Source organism: Dryobates pubescens, chromosome 27, assembly GCF_014839835.1.
Source record: "Dryobates pubescens isolate bDryPub1 chromosome 27, bDryPub1.pri, whole genome shotgun sequence".
Lineage (NCBI taxonomy): Eukaryota > Metazoa > Chordata > Aves > Piciformes > Picidae > Dryobates > Dryobates pubescens.
In genome coordinates, this window is record NC_071638.1 from 8,777,691 (window position 1) to 8,800,315 (window position 22,625).

The following is a 22,625-nucleotide window of genomic DNA, read 5'->3' on the forward strand; positions in this document are numbered from 1 at the left end:
TTCTGCACATTGGCCACAACAACCCCATGCAGTGCTACAGGCTGGGGTCAGAGTGGCTGGAGAGCGGCCAGGCAGAGAGGGGACCTGAGGGTACTGGTTGATGGTAGGCTGAACATGAGCCTGCAGTGTGCCCAGGCAGCCAAGAGGGCCAATGGCATCCTGGTCTGCATCAGGAACAGTGTGGCCAGCAGGAGCAGGGAGGTCATTGTGCCCCTGTACACTGCACTGGTTAGGCCACACCTTGAGTCCTGTGTCCAGTTCTGGGCCCCTCAGTTTAGGAAGGAGGTTGACTTGCTGGAGCGTGTCCAGAGAAGGGCAACAAAGTTGGTGAGGGGTTTGGAACACAAGCCCTGTGAGGAGAGGCTGAGGGAGCTGGGGTTGCTTAGCCTGGAGAAGAGGAGACTCAGGGGTGACCTTATTGCTCTCTGCAACTACCTGAAGGGAGGTTGTAGACAAGCAGTGGTTGGTCTCTTCTCTCAGGCAGCCAGTACCAGAACAAGAGGACACAGTCTCAGGCTGCACCAGGGGAGGTTTAGGCTGGATGTCAGGAAGAAGTTCTATACAGAGAGAGTGATTGCCCATTGGAATGGGCTGCCTGAGGAGGTGGTGGAGTCACCATCATTGGAGGTGTTGAGAAGACTTGATGGGATGCTTGGTGCCATGGGTTAGTTGTTTAGGTGGGTTGGATTGGTTGAGGGGTTGGACTCGATGATCTTGAAGGTCTCTTCCAACCTGGTTTATTCTATTCTATTCTAAAAGACCTTTGGGATCATCAAGTCCAACCTCTCACCCAACACCATCTAATCAACTAAACCATGGCACCAAGTGCCCCATCCAGGCTCTTCCTAAACACCTCCAGTGATGGTGACTCCACCACCTCCCTGGGCAGCCTTTGTGTGCTGGACCAATTTAATGCTCTCAAGCCTTTCTCACACTGTCTGAAACTCAAAGAATTCCACTCAATTTCATTACCAGTCAACCAACTCAGAACTACTTTGTATCTGTAAGATATTAGAGGATATGGCATGACAATACACTGTGTAGTCCACATTGTATATAATATATGACTTTGTATTCAATTAAGTATTTATGTCACAGGAACATTCCTTTGCTGCTTGAAAGCAATGGAGGTCGAAATCACAGTTGGAGTAATAAATATGCTCACAGAATAAAAGATCAGTCAGTTACTGCTTATCCCTCATTTTACTCTAAAGAGCAATTGACAACAGGTGATTTTATTAGCAAGAATTCTAAGTTTTAAAAGAGTATGTCACTACCAGTCTTTGTGTTCAGTTCTGGTGTCCTCAGCATAAGAAGGACACAGAGCTGTTGGAATGAGTCCAGAGGAGGCCACAAAGATGATCCAAGGGCTGGAGCAGCTCTGCTGTGAGGATAGGCTGAGGGAGCTAGGGGTGTTCAGCCTGGAGAAGAGAAGACTCCGGGGGAATCTTAGAGCTGCCTTCCACTACCTGAAGGGATCCTGCAGGAAGGCTGCAGAGAGACTTTTCCTGAGAGTGTCTAGAGCTAGGACAAGGGGGAATGGTTTGAAGCTGAGGCAGAGCAGGGTTAAACTGGAGCTGGGGAAGTTGTTCTTCAGTAGGAGGGTGGTGAGGAGGCTGTGGCTGCCTCCTGCCTGGGGGTGTTGAAGGCCAGGCTGGATGAGGCCTTGAGCAGCTGAGTCTAGTTGAGAGGTGTCCCTGCCCATGGTTGGGAGGTTTGAGTAGATGATCTCTGAGGTCCCTTCCAACCTAAGCCATTCTGGGATGATTCATTAGGGTCTTAGCACCAATACATAGCAATTGCTATCACATAGAAACTTCTGTGGCTAGAAAACAATACAAAATACTATTGTCTTCTATCCTAGTATGTAAGAACACATTTTAAGGTATCCATACCCAGAGATGAACCTTGAAGGTTGTCAACATGCTCTCAGAGTCTGAGGAAGTGTATCAGAGTCTTTGCTTGTTTCTGTTCGTGCCAGTGGGGTTTTATTTCTATCCATCAACACAGTATGTCTAAAAATTCACATTTATTAGTAAGAGTGTCCAGAGAGCTTTGCTTGTACAAATGATGCTATCTTCCTGGGTCATGTGTGTTGTGGTGAGGTTTTGGAGGGCTTGGTTTGCACGTGAACAAGGAAAGCTTCTGAGTTTTAAGAGGCTTATGTAACAGGACAGCCAATATGTTTCATGGCACATGGCCAAAAGTTTGGCCTGGCACTGCCTCACTATGCATTAAATGATAATTTAATTGACAATTGTGCAGACACAGATGTCTTTAATTCCTTACCCTCTGAAATGTATTTTTAACATACGCAGGGCAAACGTGCTCTGCCGGAGGCTCAGCAAGGGGCTTACATCAGAACTTGCTTGTCCTGAAGAGCACCATTTAGTTGCCACACTAAAATGCAATTTGTATTTGCCTTTTACCCTCAGATGTTGGACTTGATGAGCTTTGAGGTCCCTTCCAACCATATTGGTTCTATGGCTCTGTCTTTATCCTTCAACAAATGAAGCCTCTGTAGGCTATCAGGATATGGTTATAAAATCGTGGAGGAGCCACGTTGCATAATCTCAGATGCTGTAAGGAAACAATTGCAACATTCCAATTTAGTCTTGAGCAGCTGGTTTCCAGTGAGCAGCATGTTAGGGCAGATGTTAGGGTGCTGCACTTTGGCCACAACAACCCCATACAGAGCTACAGGCTGGGGGCGGAGTGGCTGGAGAGCTGCCAAACAGAAAGGGACCTGGGGGTGCTGATTGACAGCCACCTAAACATGAGCCAGCAGTGTGCCCAGGTGGCCAAGAAGGCCAATGGCATCCTGGCCTGCATCAGGAATAGTGTGGCCAGCAGGAGCAGGGAAGTCATTGTGCCCCTGGACTCAGCACTGGTTAGGCCACACCTTGAGTCCTGTGTCCGGTTCTGGGCCCCTCAGTTTAAGAAGGACATCGAGACACTTGAAGGTGTCCAGAGAAGGGTAATGAGGCTGGGGAGAGGCCTTGAGCACAGCCCTGTGAGGAGAGGCTGAGGGAGCTGGGGTTGTTTAGCCTGGAAAAGACAAGGCTCAGGGGAGACCTCATTGCTCTCTACAACTACCTGAAGGGAGGTTGTAGCCAGGAAGGGGTTGGTCTCTTCTTCCAGGCAACCAGCACCAGAACAAGAGGACACAGTCTCAAGCTGTGCCAGGGGAAGTTTAGGATGGAGGTGAGGAGTAAGTTCTTCCCTGAGAGTCGTTCATCATTGGAATGTGCTGCCCAGGGAGGTGGTGGAGTCACCATCCCTGGAGGTGTTCAAGAGGGGATTGGATGTGGCACTTGGTGCCATGGTCTAGTCACAAGGTCTTGGGTGATAGGTTGGACTTGATGATCTTTGAGGTCTCTTCCAACCTTGGTGATACTGTGATGTGTAGGCTGCTTGCAGGTGCTGTACTCGCTGGCATCACAGGACGTTAGGGGTTGGAAGGGACCTCTGGAGATCTTCGAGTCCAGCCCCAAGCCAGAAGGGAGAGACTTAGACTTCACCATTCAAGTCCATCCCTGACTTCACCACTCAGTTTATTTTTACATATTGTTTTTAGAAAAATAAATGGGCAATAGTTTAGGACATTCAATATGGGCATGCAGCTCAGGTGCTTTTATTCTGGGGGGGAGGTTTGGGTTGTTCCTTTATTAACAAACCAGAGCTAGCCTCACCGATTCCTGAAGCCGAATTATCCCTCACTGTTCTTCAGTTCAAAATCTCAGCTTCTGTAATTAGCTTGTCAGACATTTGGGCAGTACTGCAAAACTCAGGAAGCACAGCTGCCTTCCAAACAAGCAGGGAAGGAGTCTGGGGACATGTGGGAAAAGTAAGAGAGCTTCACATTCGTGAATGCCATCATAAAAATAAAGCAAACCCTCAGATGACACGTTTCTGTGTGAGCATGACCTTGGATCTTGGATCAAATAGCAAATACACCAGTGGTGTGTTTGTCTGAATGTGACCTTGCACTGCTTCAAATACCAATCATCAATCAAACTTTTCATTTGCATGTGAAGAAAGTAGCCTCTGAAAGTGGTGCCTCAAAGCCTTTGCTTCTCAGTGGTTGTGACCTTCACCTGTAAGCATTCAGCAAACACCTGGAGCATCAGTGTGCTAAACACTATCTTCTTTTAGCTTCATCACCTACAAGATGTTGTCAGAATCTGTGAAAGTTAAAAGCCCAGATTTCTGTGGCTGTTGCATTGGGGGGACAGAGCCAGGCTGGGACAGGGACAGAGACAGAGACAGCCAAGGACAGGACAAGAGGCACTGGGGGCAAGCTGGAGCAGAGGAGGTGCCACGGGAACAGAAGGGAAAACTTTTCCCCTGTGAGGGTGCCAAAGCCCTGGAGCAGGCTGCCCAGAGAGGCTGTGGAGTCTCCTTCTCTGGAGATGTTCCAAACCCTCCTGGATGCATTCCTGTGTGACCTACTCTAGGTGATCCTTCTCTGGCAGTGGGGTTGGACTGCATGATCTTCTTGAGGTCCCTTCCAACCCCTAACATTCTGTGCATCTGTGATTCAGTTCATCTTTCATTACAAAGAAATGCAGGTCGTCTTCCCCTAGGTAGTGAAGGCAATGATGCTGAATACAAAAACTCAGGGTTAAAGGAGAAAAACAAAACAAATGAAAACCCCACAAGCAAACAAACAAAACCCCCACAACACACACCCAAACCAACCAACCAACCAAAAAGCCACCAAACAAAACAGCCATAAAGCTCCAACTGTCTCAGTGTTCTATTGGTATTCTGTGCAGACTTGAATCTATCCCTTGACTCTGGATGAGGGGATTGAGTCCATCATCAGTAAATTTGCAGATGACACCAAGCTGGGGGCAGGAGTTGATTTGCTGGCGGGTAGAGAGGCTTTGCAAAGGGATCTCAACAGGCTGGACAGATGGGCAGAATCCAGAGGCATGAGATTGAACACATCCAAGTGCCAGGTTCTGCACACTGGCCACAGCAACCCCATGCAGTGCTACAGGCTGGGGGCAGAGTGGCTGGAGAGCAGCCAGGCAGAGAGGAACCTGGGGGTGCTGGTCGATGGTAGGCCTGCAGTGTGCCCAGGTGGCCAAGAGGGCCAATGGCATCCTGGCCTGGATCAGGAAGAGTGTGGCCAGCAGGAGCAGGGAGGTCATTGTGCCCCTGTACACTGCACTGGTTAGGCCACACCTCGAGTCCTGTGTCCAGTTCTGGGCCCCTCAGTTTAGGAAGGAGGTTGACTTGCTGGGAGGTGTCCAGAGAAGGGCAACAAAGCTGGTGAGGGGTTTGGAACACAGCCCTGTGAGGAGAGGCTGAGGGAGCTGGGGTTGCTTAGCCTGGAGAAGAAGAGGCTCAGGGGTGACCTTATTGCTGTCTACAACTACCTGGAGGGAGGTTGTAGACAGGCAGAGGTTGGTCTCTTCTCCCAGCAGCCAGCACCAGAACAAGAGGACACAGTCTCAGGCTGCACCAGGGGAGGTTTAGGGTGGAGGTTAGGAGGAAGTTCTACACAGAGAGAGTGATTGCCCACTGGAATGTGCTGCCCAGGGAGGTGGTGGAGTCACCATCCCTGGAGGTGTTGAGGAGGAGACTTGATAGGGTGCTTGGTGCCATGGTTTAGTTGATTAGGTGGTGTTGGATGATAGGTTGGACACGATGATCTTGAAGGTCTCTTCCAACCTGGTTTATTCTATATTCTATTTGACATCAGTCATTTCCAGGAACAAACCAATCTCCCCTCTTTGCAGACATGAGGTAGGAAAAAGAAGCTCTATTATTATTCTATTTTCAATCATCAGGATTTTACTGCAAATTGGAGCAATTTGAGTAATGTCAGCTTTGATGCAGCTGATGCCCATTTTATGTGGAAGAAAACAAACATGACTCCAGATAGATGTAAACCTGAGGTGGTGGACCTGTAAATCTTGTCTCTGGAGCCTGAAGGCAAGTGTTGCAAAACCCCTGTGTCCCATGGCTGATGAAGTCAAATCAACTCCTGTTGTTAAAAGGGTTAGCAATGGCTAATTTAAAGGCAGCTTTCAGTTCTCATACCTGGAAGTGTGGCATTTCTTTGAATCCCAAGTCAGTGCCAAACCCCTGGGTGTAAATGTAACGTGCTCTCAAATGGGTTCTTAGCGAGTCCCTGAGAGGCTTGCTGAATTTGAAGTGGCCCCTTGGCGAGCCATGTGGTGCTAGGATGTTGTCATTTTTTGACAAGCAGCTGACTTCTTCTTTGAGCTATATTCTGCTCTCAGCTTGAGTTTCCACTGTTGGAATTACTGATGGATTTTGTTTATTTACTGGAGCATGTTGTTTCACTTGAGAGTAAATGCCTCCATCTTCCCTTGGCTGGATTTCTGTGGGAGCTTTACTGCTGGAAGAACGATGAGTAAGTGTGGGCTATGTCTGCCACTTCCATAGCCCTGTCAAAAGATGATAGTGCCTAACCTAATTGAGATCCTGTCTGATCTGTGAAGCAGTTTTCAGCTCTCCTCTGAGACTCGGGAGGCCTGGCTGATTTACTTCAGTCAATGCAAGTGCCTGGTTTACAGTTCCAGCTAGGGACACAATCATTAGATTCTTCAGAGAGGCTTCAGGCTGGACATACACATTTTTATTCCTAACACAGCAAGAGGTCCAACTTCTAAAGAGTGTGTTACTGCAAGTTTTGGCATTAAGGAATTATTCTTGGCTGTGCAGCATGTGTAGCCCTCTCCCCAGCTGCTTATTTCTGCTCCCTCCTTGGAGCCAGCACAAATACTTGTGAGGCTGAATGGGGGAAGTGGTGTGATTGAAAAGTACTGCTTTAAATTTGTTGCTGTGGCTCTGCAAAGTCCAGGAAGTTCTGCTCAACCCAAACATGTAAGTAAGGTGCTTGACATTATCATAGAATAGCCTAGGTTGGAAGGGACCTCAGAGATCATCTGCTCCAACCTCCCTGCCATAGGGATGCCTCTCAGCTGCTCAAGGCCTCATCCAACCCCCAGGCAGGAGGCAGCCACAGCCAACCTGGGCAGCCTGTGCCAGACTCTCACCACCCTCGTGCTGAAGAACTCCTTCCTCAGCTCCAGTCTCACCCTGCTCTCCCCCTAGACACCCTCAGGAAAAGTTCCTCTGCAGCCTTCCTGTAGAATCTCTGCAGGTGTTGGAAGTTTCTTAAGTGAGTCTGCTGACAATGAATTTCTGCTTTATAATTCTTTTTCTAACTTCTTTTCCCCCCTCCATTACTGACTACATCAGTTGTATGAGAGTGAGCAGGCATGGGATAAGTAGGTTCATTACCTCCTGGATGATCTTGCAACAGCCCTGTTATTAGTTGTTTCTTAAACAGCAATCTTGGCATAACAAAGACTTGTTTAGGACTATTTAGACTATACTGAGTGCGTTACATAACTGAAAGGCAACGTTGGAGAGAGCCACTATCTAATCATGAAAGTACAGAAAGCAGCTGAATAGTTGTCATGAGAACCTCCATTCTGTGCTGTGCTCCCAGGGCTCTGCTTAGTGCAGGGGCCAGACCTGCTGCTGTGAGAGGATGCAGCAAACTGGGAGTGAGAGCTGAGCAGAAGGCTGTGGGCTGGGATTTGCCTCTTGTGGGTGAAGTAGATATTTGAGTGGATCTAGAGCCTGCAGCATTGAAGAGGCAGGACAAGCAGGCAGCTGCTTGAAGAGGCAGGACATAACACTGCTGCTGAGAGCCATTGCCATCTTCTGACTTGAGGTCCCTGCTCTCTGCGGAGATGTGGCCTGGCTTAAAGAGCTTGAGGAGGGGAGATTTAGGCTGAAGATTAGGAAGAAATTCTTTACAGTGAGGGTGGAGAGACACTGGAACAGGTTGCCCAGGGAGGTCATGGCTGCCTCCTCCCTGGAGGTGTTCAAGGCCAGTTTGGATGAGGCCTTGAGCAATCTGGTCTACTGTGAGGAGCTGGAACTGGATGATGTTTAAGGTCTCTTCCAACCCATTCTATGAGTCTATGAATCTCTAAGGCAGAAATGCTGCATTTAAAAGGAGGATGAGTGACCCTGTTCAGAGACATTTCTCTTTCTTTTATGCATTCCAGGCAATCAGGCTCCAGAGAGTCAGGACTTGAGGGTGATTTAGTTTCTACTCTGTGCTATGGAATCTTGGAAAGAAGTTACAGGGAGATGCCAGCAGAGACTGAATCTGGCTCAGTAACTGCAGAGGAGTTGAATGGTGACTGTTAGTGATGATGTCATTGTTCTATTTTCCTTTCCCTTTTTTCAGCCTGTGCTTTCCTCCCCTTCCTGGACTGCTTTTTCTGTTGACTTTTTTTTTTTTGGCTGTTTCTGTGTAGGGTCTGCCCACACTTTTGTAGCTAAGCAGTGCTAGTCAATCCTTTCAACAAGTGTTTGGGGCTTTTTGGTCTTTGCATGTTGTGAGAGTGTTGGGAAATGCTGAATTTCAAACTGTGCCTTTGTATACACTGCCATTACAAGCAATTAAATGTCCTCATATTTGTCTTGCACTCCATGGTGATTTTATGGGTCTTGCCTTTGAGTGTTTTTATCATCATACAGATTGAGATTTTAGACTTTTCCCATGAGAGGGACTTTAAACAGATGTTTCTAGAGCCTTGCATTTCTATTAGTGCACACCCTGCATCATGGCTGCTTTGCACTTGTCTGATGTGTAAGGAATCCTCCATGCCTAGGGTGGTTGCCTCCTCTTTGTCAACTCGTGGTTGTTCTCTCTGCAGAATCTGTATCCTGATGATGTGTTTCACTGATGGCAGTCCTCTTCTTGCCACGTGACAGGTGTAGCTCATGCTAGTGTGTCCTTACAGATTCACTTTTAAAGGCCATTTGCATCAGGAGAAGTGTGGATTTCTGACTTGCAAATTATATTTTGTCATTTCATTAAGTGATTTCCTCATTTTTTTCAAGAACTTGGCTGCTCAAGGCCTCATCCAGCCTGGCCTTCAGCATCCTCAGGCAGGAGGCAGCCACAGTCTCCCTGGGCAGCCTGTTCCACAGTCTCACCACCCTCACACTCAAGAACTTCCTCAGCTCCACTCTAACCCTGCTTTCCCTTAGTTTCAAATCATTCCCCCTTGTCCTGTCTCTAGACACCCTCAGGAAAAGTCCCTCTGCAGCCTTCCTGGAGGATCCCTTCAGCTATTGGAAGGCAGCTCTAAGGTCCCCCCAGAGTCTTCTCTTCTCCAGGCTGAACACCCCCAGCTCCCTCAGCCTGTGCTCACAGCAGAGCTGCTCCAGCCCTTGGATCATCTTTGTGACCTCCTCTGGACTCACTCCAGCAGCTCTGTGTCCTCCTCCTGCTGGGGACACCAGATCTGGAGGCAGGCTTGGAGGTGGGGTCTGAGCAGAGCAGAGCCAAGGGGCAGAATCCCCTCTCTTGCCCTTCCTCCCACACTGCTCTGGCTGCAGCCTGGGATATGATTTGCTTTGTTTTAGTTTCTTAATACCCTGTAAAATACAAACTATTACTAGTATGTAAGATGCCAAAGTATGAGAACTGAATCAAATGTGGCAGGGCAGAGGAGAAAACATGCTTGTTTTCCCAGACAGGGGACTAGACTTGGCTGTCCAGGTGCCAAAGCTAATTTTCAGTTCTTGTTGTGTTCTGCTGGTTTTTAATGTATTGAATCAGGACATTGTAAATATTGCTACCTGAAGGGTGGTTGTAACCAGGTGGGGGTTGGTCTCTTCTACCAGGCAATGTGTGGCAGAAGGAGAGGACACAGTCTCAAGTTTAGGCTGGATGTTAGGAAGAAACTCTTCCCAGACAGAGAGATTGGCACTTACAATATGCTGCCCAGGGAGGTGGTTAAAAAGAGACTGGATGGGGCACTTAGTGCCATGGTTGAGTTGATCAGATGGTGCTGGATGATAGGTTGATGATCCCAAAGGTCTTTTCCAGCCTGGTTAATTCTGTATTCTATAGCTTACATATTTCAGGCTCTGCCTGTTCATCTAAGTTTTCTGAAAGGGTCTGCCTCACCCAGCAGTTTTGCATGTGCAGTGTTGAGCCACAACACTCTCAATGTGACCCAGAGGTAATGATTGTCTCAAGCTTAACCTTTGCAAGCAAACCCTTTCCAGGATCAATTTGTTTATGTAGTCAATCCAGACTTTGGTACTGTGTCTCAGAGACCATTGCATCTGAGGGACCTTTGGGGTCCTCAGTACCTGGGGGCTCAGTACCTGAGCCAGCAGTGTGCCCAGGTGGCCAAGAAGGCCAATGGCATCCTGGCCTGTATCAGGAACAGTGTGGCCAGCAGGAGCAGGGAAGTCATTCTCCCCCTGTACTCAGCACTGGTTAGGCCACACCTTGACTCCTGTGTCCAGTTCTGGGCCTCTCAGGTTAAGAAAGATGTCCAGAGAATGGCAACAAAGCTGGGGAGGGGTCTGGAGCACAGCACTGTGAGGAGAGGCTGAGGGAGCTGGGGTTGTTTATCCTGGAGAAGAGGAGGCTCAGGGGTGACCTTATTGCTCTCTACAACTACCTGAAGGGAGGTTGTAGCCAGGTGGGGGTTGGTCTCTTCTCCCAGGCAACCAGCACCAGAATTAGAGGACACAGTCTCAAGCTGTGCCAGGGGAAGTTTAGGCTGGAGGTTAGGAAGAAGTTCTACACAGAGAGAGTGATTGCCCATTGGAATGTGCTGCCCGGGGAGGTGGTGGAGTCACCATCACTGGAGGTGTTCAGGAGGAGAATTGATAGGGTGCTTGGTGCCATGGTTTAGTTGATTAGGTGGTGTTGGATTGCTTGATAGGTTGGACATGATGATCTTGAAGGTTTCTTCCAACCTGGTCTATTCTATTCTATTCCATTCTAAAAACCATTGGCTTACACAGATGCTTGAGGAGAGTCCTCTCACTGCAGCTACCATGTCTGCTGTTCTGGTTTTGTAAAGCAAAAGACTCTGTGTAGGTACTAGTGAACTGAAATTCACAGTCAATACCCTTTTGCTCTCAGAAGCTTCACTTCCATGCAAGCAAGGATCAATGCAGATGAAGTGAAAGGTGCCAATGTAAGCATGCAGGAGTGTGAACATGCACAAAAGAGTTTACTGCATGACTTCCAGATGTTTTCCTTCCAGGTTTTCTGTGCTTCTGAAAGAGAAACCTGAATTATAACTTCCAGGAATGAGAATCTTTGTGTATTTTGACAGGCTTCAGAAGTGGCTGTGTAATGGCTGTGCTTGCTAAGCTGGTTAATCATTGTCAAGAGCCATAATTATTAAGCAGCTGTAATTTACTAGTAGTGTTTGGAAGTACAAAAGGGTAGGTAGTTTAGTAGTTAAAACAATAAGCACTTCATTTGTGTTTCACCAGCTGCTAGGTTGCTCTGGTCTAAGCTCAGCTCTGTTTCACCAGCTGCTAGGTTGCTCTGGTCTAAGCTCAGCTGCAAAGATTGAAGAAGCAGTACAGTGTGGTGCAAGCAGGGCCATAGCAGGCACGCTCCCAGAAGAGCTGCTGCTGTGTTCAGAGTTCAGCTGTCCAGCCCTTCCTTTGCTTTCCTGTCCAATAATGCCTGTTTTCACAGTATCACCAAGGTTGGAAGAGACCTCAAAGATCATCAAGTCCAACCTGTCACCACAGACCTCATGACTAGACCATGGCACCAAGTGCCACATCCAATCCCCTCTTGAACACCTCCAGGAGTGGTGACTCCACCACCTCCCTGGGCAGCACATTCCAATGGCAAATGACTTGCTTGGTGAAGAACTTTCTCCTCACCTCCAGCCTAAACTTCCCCTGGCACAGCTTGAGGCTGTGTCCTCTTGTTCTGGTGCTGGTTGCCTGGGAGAAGAGACCAACACCTTCCTGGCTACAACCACCCTTCAGGTAGTTGTAGAGAGCAATGAGGTCTCCCCTGAGCCTCCCCTTCTCCAGGCTAAACAACCCCAGCTCCCTCAGCCTCTCCTCACAGGGCTGTGCTCAAGGCCTCTCCCCAGCCTCATTGCCCTTCTCTGGACACCTTCAAGTGTCTCAATGTCCTTCTTAAACTGAGGGGCCCAGAACTGGACACAGAGTCCAGGGGCACAATGACTTCCCTGCTCCTGCTGGCCACACTATTCCTAATGCAGGCCAGGATGCCATTGGCCTTCTTGGCCAGCTGGGCACACTGCTGGCTCATGTTTAGGCAGCTGTCAATCAGCACCCCCAGGTCCCTTACCGTTTGGCAGCTCGGGATTTTTTGTTTCCAGGTAGGCTTAGGTGCTCACTTAATCTAGTAAAAATCCTTGTGCTGTCCCAAGATGTAGATGGAGAGCTGTAGGTGTTTCTTTAGGGGACTTCATGTCACTGGGTGTAAGGAGCCCAGTGCCTCCTGGAACCCCCCCTGCTGTGCTGGGGCAGGGTACTGCTGCCGCAGGTCTGCTGAGGGATATAATGTTTCTGTGCCATCAACACAAGTGGTTTAGCTTGGGAGAACTTGAAGAGCACACTGGAGGAGCAGTGCAGAGCATGTGCTGCCATTCCTTTCTTCCCTTTTCTGTTAGTGACTGCTTAAGGAGACAGACTTGGCAGCCTCCAGACAGCAGTTGTTGTTACTCTTGGCTGTCGTTACCAAAATGAATGTACAGCAGCATTACTTTGCTCTTGTCCCTCACCACAGAATAGCCCTGTCACAGGCATAACAATTCAGCTTCCTTCTCAGATATACAGAAAAGTGATTTTTCTCTCAACTGGAGTACAGTATCTCCCAGTTCCATCAGAGGTATTAAGTGCATAATGTAATGTTGTGGACTCTAAGGTAACCGAGAGGAGCTCACCATGAGCTGGCAGCAGCTTCATGCGGCCCAGCAGGGCTGCAGCCAGAGCAGTGTGGGCAGCAGGGCAAGAGAGGGGATTCTGCCCCTTGGCTCTGCTCTGTTCAGACCCCACCTCCAAGCCTGCCTCCAGTTCTGGTGTGCCCAGCAGAAGGAGGACACATTGCTGCTGGAGTGAGTCCAGAGGAGGCCACAAAGATGATCCAAGGGCTGGAGCAGCTCTGCTGTGAGCACAGGCTGAGGGAGCTGTTCAGCCTGGAGTAGAGAAGACTCCAGGGGGACCTTAGAGCTGCCCTCCAATAGCTGAAGGGATCCTGCAGGAAGGCTGCAGAGGGACTTTTCCTGAGGGTGTCTGGAGACAGGCCAAGGGGGAATGGTTTGAAGCTGAGGGAGAGCAGGGTTAGACTGGAGCTGAGGAAGAAGTTCTTGAGTGTGAGGGTGGTGAGAATTTGGCACAGGCTGCCCAGGGAGGCTGTGGCTGCCTCATGCCTGGGGGTGTTAATGAGGTTGGATGAGGCCTTGAGCAGCTGAGTCTAGCTGAGAGGTGTCCCTGCCCATGGTGGGGAGCTTGGAGAAGATGAGCTCTGAGGTCCCTTCCCACCTGAGCCGTTCTATGATCACAGTAAACAGCAGTTAGTTGCAGGTGTTACTGAGCTGGTTCCTTCTGCCTCAGCAGAAAAAACTGTTCAAAGATATGCAGGGGGGACAATGTTGACAAAGAATGACAGATGAGGTTAGCCAGAAATGCTTGCAGTTTATCCTTTCTCTCACAGTCTGTGGCAGAAATGTTTTGGAATGCACTCTGCATCTGCAGAATTCCTCTGCATCCTGACCCTGTGTGGGGTCCCAAGTGTTGGTCTCAATGCACACAGGTGGTTTAGCAGCAAGGTCTTTGGCAGATGATCTACAATGATTTGTGCTGCTTTGCTTTGATGGTCATGCATTCCTAAAACTCTTCAATGAACAATTCTTTTATTTCAAGTCCTCATTCATAGCATTTCTGATTTTTTATTTTCCTTCTGTAACTATGGTCAGCTATGTTACAATCATTTAATTTCTGCCCTATGTCTCCTGAGAAGCTTAGGAGAAGGTAAGAAGGCTCTGCAGAGAGATCTGGACAGGTTAAATCAGGCTGAGGATCATGGAATGAGGTTTAACAAGGCCAAGTGCTGGGTCCTGCTCTTGGGTCACACAACCCCAGCCAGCGCTGCAGGCTTGGGGCAGAGTGGCTGAAAGCAGCCTGGTGGAAAAGGGGCAACTCAGCATCTTTCCTAAACTGAGAGGCCCAGAACTGGACACAGGACTCAAGGTGTGGCCTAACCAGTGCAGTGTACAGGGGCAGAATGACCTCCCTGCTCCTGCTGGCCACACTGTTCCTGATGCAGGCCAGGATGCCATTGGCCCTCTTGGCCACCTGGGCACACTACAGGCTCATGTTCAGCCTACCATCAACCAGCACCCCCAGGTCCCTCTCTGCCTGGCTGCTCTCAGCCACTCTGACCCCAGCCTGTAGCACTGCATGGGGTTGCTGTGGCCAATGTGCAGAACTCAGCACTTGGATGTGTTCAGTCTCCTGCCCTTGGACTCTGCCCATCTGCCCAGCCTGTCGAGGTCCCTCTGCAGAGCCTCTCTACCCTCCAGCAGATCAACTCCTGCCCCCAGCTTGGTGTCATCTGCAAACTTACTGATGATGGACTCAATCCCCTCCTCCAGAAGTTGAGATGTGCATGCAAACTCTTGAATGGCTTAGGAAAATTCTATTACAATGCTGGCAATCTGGGAGAGTGTCCCAAGGAGTATTTAATGTAGCAAAGAGGATAACTTAATTTGGCAGTCATTCTTAAATACAGCCAAGCTGTGCAGGGGCAGAGGGTAGCAATGTGACACATCCAAGTCCAAATCAGCAGGGACATGCCTGGTGTTCTGTAACTGCTGGGAGATATCCTGGATGAATTCCCATTCTTCCTCTCCTAGATGTTCTTATTTATTACACCAAGTGGTATAAAAGGTACTTCCCTTTTCCTGTGAAAACTGGCCTGTTTTGAAAGGCAAATGAATCTCCACTAAGGATCCTTGAAGCATGAGAGAGCAGGTTGGTAATAGTGGCACTCAGAACTGAACCCAGTACTCAAGCTGTGCTCCAGAGAAGGCCACAAAGATGATCCAAGGGCTGGAGCACCTCTGCTGTGAGGACAGGCTGAGGGAGCTGGGGGTGTTCAGCCTGGAGAAGAGAAGGCTCCAGGGGGACCTTAGAACTGCCTGCCAGGACCTGAAGGGATCCTGCAGGAAGGCTGTAGAGGAACTTATGCTGAGGGTGTCTAGAGACAGGACAAGGGGGAATAGTTTGAAGCTGAGAGTGAGCAGGGTTAAACTGCACCTTAGGATGAAGTTCTTCAGCATGAGGGTGGTGAGGCTGTGGAACAGGATGCCCGAGGAGGCTGTTGCTGCCTCCTGCCTGGGGGTGTTGAAGGCCAGGTTGGATGAGGCCTTGAGCAACCAAGTCTAGTTGAGAGGTGTTCCTGCCTGTGGTGGGGTGTTGTAGGAGATGATCTCTGAGGTCCTTTCCAACCTAAGCTATTCTCAGATACAACATGCAACTTAAAAGAATCCTTGCCTTTAAGGGAGAGACTGAAATGGCAAAGTTAGTGGCAGCATGTCAGTGCTTTCCTGCTCAAGAGGGGAGAGTGGAATTCTAATGATCTGAAAGATCTTTTCCAGCCTGGTCTGGTCTGGTCTATTCTGTTCTGTTCTATTTCATTTGGTTTACAACATCAGGTATTAAGAGATATGAGCCTTACAATTTGTGGTTCTTTTCAGCCTTAAGCCTTCAGCACTGGCTGTTGTATTTGTCTGGGTTTTAACAGTCAAAATACAATGAACCTCTGAAGTCTTCAGATGGCCAACATAAAGCACTCAGAGTCACAGGAGCCCAACTAGTGGTATTTGAAACTTGAAATAACATTGAGGGAGATCTCTTTAATTTTTTTAACAATGCAGCACTTCTGTTGTCATTAAAAAAAAAAACCACCACAAAAAAAAAACCAACCAAAAAAAGGCAACCCAAAACCAAGCCAGCATTTTTGTATCCCCCTGGAGCCAGCTCCTGGCAGTTTGAAGCTTCACAAAGCCCTGCAGGGAACACGTGGTGCTTGCAAAGGGCAGTGTGGAGCAGTAACCACAGTAACAGCCAGAGCCTCTCAGCTGCCCCTGCACATTCACTGCGTGGAGCACAATGCCCTGTGCCATTTGTGCACACACTGAGTAAAGCACGAGCAGGACTTGGTGTAAAGGGTGAGTTTCTTTCAGCAGGGGTGGATCTGTGCAGCAGTAGCAACACTCTGCAGTGTGCTTAGCTGCCAAGTCAATGGAAGAGTAATTCAAGGTTGTGACATTTTCTCAGGAATCTGTGCTGTTACTCAAAGTTGATGAGAGGGGTTTTGAAGGGAAGGACACAGAGCTGCTGGAGACAGTCCAGAGGAGGCCACCAAGATGACCCAAGGGCTGGAGCAGCTCTGCTATGAGGACAGGATGAGGGAGCTGAGGGTGTTCAGCCTGGAGAAGAGAAGGCTCCAAGGGGACCTTAGAGCTGCCTGCCAGTACCTGAAGGGATCCTGCAGGAAGGCTGCAGAGAGACTTTTCCTGAGGGTGTCTAGAGACAGGACAAGGGGGAATGGTTTGAAGCTGAGGGAGAGCAGGGTTAGACTGGAGCTGAGGAAGTTCTACAGAAGAAAGGTGGTGAGAGTCTGGCACAGGCTGCCCAGGGAGGCTGTGGCTGCTTCCTGCCTGGGGGTGTTGAATGCCAGGCTGGATGAGGCCTTGAGCAGCTGAGTCTAGTTGAGAGGTGTCCCTGCCCATGGTGGGCAGGTTGGAGTAGATCATGTCTAAGGTCCAACCTGAGCCATTCTATGAAATAAAACTAACCCCAGAAGTTAGAGGTGCATGGGATAGCATGTGCTGGAGCACTCCTGCTGAAGGTGTTCTTTGGCCAGAGTCTGTCAGAAATCATTGGTCTGGCCCCCTTGTACAGAGATCTATTGAACAAATTGGAAGAAGAAGAAAGGAGGAAATCAACAGATCTAGAGCTGTTAGGTGAGCAGAAACTGCTCAGATGTGATCTGTATGCATATTGCTATTTGTTATTTCTGCCCAAGTTTTGGTGGGAAGTGTTTGATGCCTGCTATAGAAACATAGTTTGTGGCTTTGAACAGCAAGGGAGGGAAAGTAACCCCCTACAGAATGATCTCTTCAGAAGTTCAATTCATACTGAACTATTTTTTTTCCCTCTGTCCTGAGGGCCATGAAAAAGATCAGGGGCTTGGAGCACCTTTGCCCCAAGGACAGGCTGAGGGAGCTGGGGGTGTTCAGCCTGGAGAAGAGAAGGCTCCAGGCAGGCCTAAGAGCAGCCTCCAGTACCTGAAGGGGCTGCAAGCAGGCTGCAGAGAGACTGTTTGCAAAGGCCTGCAGGGAGAGGAGGAGAGGCAATGGGGACTGAAGTCCCTGAAGGGGCTCCAAGCAGGCTGCAGAGAGACTGTTTGCAAAGGCCTGCAGGGACAGGATGAGAGGCAAGGGCTTCAAACTAGAGCAGAGCAGATTTAGACCGGATGTGAGGAACAAGTTCTTTACTATAAGGGTGGTGGAACACTGCAACAGGTTGCCCAGGGAGGTGGTTGGGACATATTCTAGGTGAGGCTGGACAGGGCTTTGGGCAACCTGCTCTAGTTGAGGATGTCCCTGCTGAGTGCAGAGGGGGTTGGACTGGGTGAGCTTTGGAGGTCCCTTCCAATCCAGACCATTCTGTGATTCTGTCGAGGATCGATGTTGCCTAAAGCTCCTGGAGCATCAGACTGTTGTATAATGGGTCACCTGGGGGTCAGAATTCGTGTACTCAGTGTGATGCAACTGATTCAAACTTAAAAAACACCTTGAAATATTATGTATTTGAGGCACAGGATTTAAACAACATTCTTCTTTCCCCAGGGTAAAGAAGTTTAATTGACCGCTCTACGTGATCAACATGGTGGACACCGAAAACCAGCTCTATCCTCTTACTCCTCTGGAGGAGGATGATATAGGCAGCCCTTTATCTGGAGAGTTCCTACAAGACATGGAGAACATTCAAGACCTGTCTCAGTCTCTAGGTGATGATAGCTCTGGAGCTTTAAGTTTAACAGAGCTCCAGTCACTGGGAAATGGGCCAGGATCTGATGGATCAGTAAAAACAGGTAAGGGAGTTTTGGTTGGCCATTGCATTTTCTGTGGTCATTACATAGTGAGAGGAATTGAGGACTTTTTTTAATGCAATTATTATTGTTTATGACTAAGTGATGCTAGAAACACATAAGCTGGTTATAGCATAGCCTTAAAGTATTTATGTATTCTATTCTATGTATTCTATTTAAGGCTAAAGTTATTAAACAAATATCACTGAAAAAAATCACTGTACTGTAGAGCTGCTGGTTTAAATCAATGTTAGTAACAGCAACTGTTTCCAAATGGCTTGGCCAAATCACTGTTATTCACAAAGAGGTTGCTACATATTGGAGTCATGTAGGAAGTCACTAAGGCTGGTAGAGGCCTTTAAGGCCATCAGCAAGTCTGCAGATGACACTAAACTGAGCAGCAGTGTTGATCTGCTCAAGGGTAGGAGGGCTCTGCAGAGAGATCTGGACAGGTTAAATCAGGCTGAGGACCATGGAATGAGGTTTAACAAGGCCACGTGCTGGGTCCTGCTCTTGGGTCACACAACCCCAGCCAGCGCTGCAGGCTTGGGGCAGAGTGGCTGAAAGCAGCCTGGTGGAAAAGGAGCTGGGGGTGATGGTCAGCAGCTGAACATGAGCCAGCAGAGTGCCCAGCTGGCCAAGAAGGCCAAGGGCATCCTGGCCTGCACCACACCCAGTGTGCCCAGCAGGAGTAGGGCAGTGCTGGTGCCCCTCTACTGGGCCCTGGTGAGGCCACAGCTTGAGCGCTGGGGTCAGCTCTGGTGCCACAGGACAGGAAAGACATTGAGGGGCTGGAGGGTGTCCAGAGAAGATTAATGAGGCTGTGGAGAGGTTTGGAGGATGTCACATGAGTTGAGGCTGAGGGAGCTGGGGTGGTTCAGTGTGGAGAAGAGAAGGCTAAGGGGAGATCTTACTGCTGTCTACAGCTGCCTGAGAGGAGGCTGGAGTGAGGCTGGTGTTGGTCTCTTCTCCCAAGTAAGCAGCACCAGGACAAGAGGAGCTGGGTTTGAGTTGTGCCAGGGGAGGGTTAGGTTGGACATGAGGAAAAACTTCTTGAGTGAGAGTGGTGAGGGGTTGGAAGAGGCTGCCCAGGGAGGTGGTGGAGTCACCATCCCTGGGGGTGCTGAGGAAGCTGTAGATGGATGTGGTGCTTCAGGACAGGGTTTAGTGGTCATGGGAGTTGAGTTACGTCTGGACTCAATGATCTTAAAGGTCTTTTCCAGCCTTGGTGATGCTGTTCTGAGTCACTGTATTGCACTAAAAGAGTTCCCCATTTAAAAAGGTTCTTCCAATCTCATGCATTTGACAATAGTGTGAAATGTTTGCCAAAACTTCATAAGCCAGCCCTTAAAAGCTCACCTGGAATGTGGCAGTATTTAAAACACGTGTTCCCCTCCCTTCTCAAGGGTAGCATTGCTCAGCTGATGACTTCTGCTGTGGTTAAAGTGATGGTCTCAGGCTGCTCAGACATTGCACTGGCTTTAGGTAGATCTAAGTGAGAGGAAAGGGAAATAATGGAAGTGTGGCATTGTCAGTAAGGTTTTCCTCCTGAAACCGGGGGGGGGGGGGTCACAACCTTTTCTCAGTAGAGCCATTTTAAGCACTTTATGCTTAACTTTGTGCTTGGTTTACATCAGGTTTTGGGTTGGGGCATTCATACCTTAAGTTGATTCCCAGGCTCTACCCACTATTTTACCTTAGGATGTGTACATGAACACTGCACCCAGTTCTGGTGTGCCCAGCATAAGGAGGACACAGAGCTCTTGGAGTGAGTTCAGAGAAGGCCACAAACAGCACCTCTGCTATGAGGACAGGCTGAGGCAGCTGGGGGTGTTCAGCCTGGAGAAGAGAAGACTCCAGGGGGACCTTAGAGCTGCCCTCCAATAGCTGAAGGGATCCTCCAGGAAGGCTGCAGAGGGACTTTTCCTGAGGGTGTCTAGAGACAGGACAAGGGGGAATGGTTTGAAGCTGAGGGAGAGTGGGGTTAGAGTGGAGCTGAGGAAGAAATTCTTGAGTACAAGGTGGGTGAGACTCTGGAACAGGCTTCCCAGGGGGGTTGTTGCTGCCTTCTACCTGGGGGTGTTGAAGGTCAGGTTGGATGAGTCCTTGAGCAACTGGGTCTAGTTGAGAGGTGTCCCTGCCCCTCTAGCTAAGAGCTTGGAGCAGATGATGTCTGAGGTCCCTTCCAACCGGAGCCATTCTGTGACAAATTCTACAACAATTTCAGTCACCTTCTACTGTCACCTCCTAGTTTGAGTATTCAGCGTTGTAGTTTTGCAGTTAAAGACATATTTGAGGCTCAGATTCCAGGAGGCAAATCAGAAGAATCAGATGCTAAAAAATCCTGGGTTTTAGGCTGTTCTGGATGACTCTGATGCCTGTGGGCTTGGCAGGGCTGGCAGTGCAGCCTGAGTTCTCTTGCCAGGGTTTTTTTTCCCAACGTAATACTTGCTGACCTACATTCATGAGTGTTTCTTAATCTCCCTGCTAAAATAACACACCCATTAATTTGCTCAGGTCTTGTGGGGCAAGTGGGAAGGTTGAAGATAAAGGCAATTCTGGCCTCAGAAAACGTTTTCCTCAAACAAGGTGGAAATATGAATTGAAAGCATTACAGTTGGATTGTGCTAGGTTTGTAGCATGCTAATGTAGCAGTCAATTGGTAAGCCAGTTGTGTCCTGGGCTGCAGCAAGAGAAGTGTGGCCAGCAGGGCCAGGGAGGTGATTCTCCTCCCCTCTGCTCCTCTCTGCTGAGACCTCACCTTGGAGCACTGTGTCCAGTTCTGGAGCCCCTCTTACAGGAAGGATCTGGAAGTGCTGGAAGGTGTCCGGAGAATGGCCACGAGGATGAGCAGAGGGCTGGAGCTGCTCTGCTACGGAGACAGACAGAGAGAGTTGGGGCTGTTCAACCTGGAGAAGGCTCCCAGGAGACCTTCTTGTGGCCTTCCAGTCTCTGAAAGAGACTAGAAGAAAGCTGGGGAGGAACTTTTGAGGGTGTCAGGGAGCGATAGGAGTGAGGGGAATGGAGCAAAACTAGAAATGGGGAGATTCAGAGTGGATGTTAGGAAGAAGTTGTTCCCCATAAGGGTGGTGAGAGACTGGCACAGGTTGCCCAGGGAGGTGGTGGAAGCCTCATGCCTGGAGGTTTTTGCAGCCAGGCTGGATGTGGCTGTGAGCAACCTGCTGCAGTGTGAGGTGTCCCTGCCCATGGCAGAGGGGTTGGAACTGGCTGATCCTTGAGGTCCCTTCCAACCCTGACAACTCTGTGATTCTATTGCTTGTCTGGGGAGTTTATTTCAGGATCCAAGTCAGAAATGCTTTTCCCATTGTAATCACAGGTCTGAATATCAGCACAAGGTTTCTAGTGCTGAATTATCTTAGAAGTAGACAATTGGGATACCTGTTAATGTTTGGCCTTTCCAGTGATGTGCAGGAGCATGCTTTAAGAACATTCCTGAGAAAGATAAGTTGGCCAACTGCTTTTTAGGCCTCAGTTTAGGTTAGCACTTAAAACTACAAGTAGCTCTTCAAAAGTCAAGGGAACTTTAGGTGCATCTTAAGTGTAACTCAGTGTGAACCCAGTGCTATGGGACAAGAGGTGAGTGAAGGAGGCAGTGGCAAGATGAGGTGATAGTAACCTTCTGGAATGTATGAGAGACAGGTTGAATGGCTGTTGTGACACAGGTTTGAGGGTTTCTCTTTCATTATGGTTTGGTTTTATTTCTTTTTCTGTTTTGTAGTGTTTGTCTTGACCAGTGGATAGGTGAGACCTCACCTGGAGTACTGTGTGCTGGTCTGGAGCCCTCAGTACAGGAGAAGGACACGGACCTCATGGGGAGGGTCCAGAAGAGGGCCACAAGAATGATCAGGGGGTTGGAGCAGCTCTGCTACAGGGACAGGCTGAGGGAGCTGGGGGGTGTTCAGCCTGGAGGAGAGAAGGCTCCAGGGAGACTTAAGAGCAGCCTGCCAGTACCTGAAGGGAGCTACAGGAAGGATGGAGAGAGACTGTTTGCAAAGGCCTGCAGGGACAGGACCAGGGCCAATGGCTTCAAACTAGAGCAGAGCAGATTTAGATTGGATGTTAGGAACAAGTTCTTTCCTATGAGGGTGGTGGAGGACTGGCACAGGTTTCCCAGGGAGGTGGTTGAGGCTCCTTCCCTGGAGATATTCAAGGTGAGGCTGGAGGAGGCCCTGGGCAGCCTGATCTAGTTGGGGATGTCCCTGCTGACTGCAGGGAGGTCAGAGTGGATGAGCTTTGGAGGTCCCTTCCAGCCCAGACCATTCTATGGTTCTGTATGTGTTGAATGCTGCTCTTCCCTTTCGGATGGATGTTATTTGTCATGCACACTTCTATCATGAAGAAAAAACCCTTGGTTTAAAGAAATTTAGAATAGAATAGAATAGAATAAACCAGGTTGGAAGAGACCTTCAAGATCATCATGTCCAACCTATCATCCAACACTACCCAATCAACTAAACCATGCAACCAAGCATCCTGTCAAGCCTCGCCCTGAACACCCCCAGCGACAGCGACCCCACCACCTCCCCGGGCAGCCCATTCCAATGGGCAATCACTCTCTCTGTGTAAAACTTCCTCCTAACCTCCAGCCTAAACCTCCCCTGGTGCAGCTTGAGACTGTGTCCTCTTGTTC

At 49.1% G+C, this 22,625-nt stretch overlaps 1 protein-coding gene across 1 annotated transcript in view; it reads left to right on the forward strand.

Moving 5' to 3' along the window:
- The window catches only part of PPARA (peroxisome proliferator activated receptor alpha), a 48,702-nt gene that overhangs the window by 11,607 nt on the left and 14,470 nt on the right, over positions 1 to 22,625 (forward strand). Inside the window, exon 3 of the mRNA XM_054173761.1 lies at positions 17,733 to 17,977. Within this exon, the coding sequence (XP_054029736.1) occupies positions 17,770 to 17,977 (208 nt within the window). The 5' untranslated portion in view covers positions 17,733 to 17,769. The remainder of the gene's footprint in view (positions 1 to 17,732; positions 17,978 to 22,625) is intronic.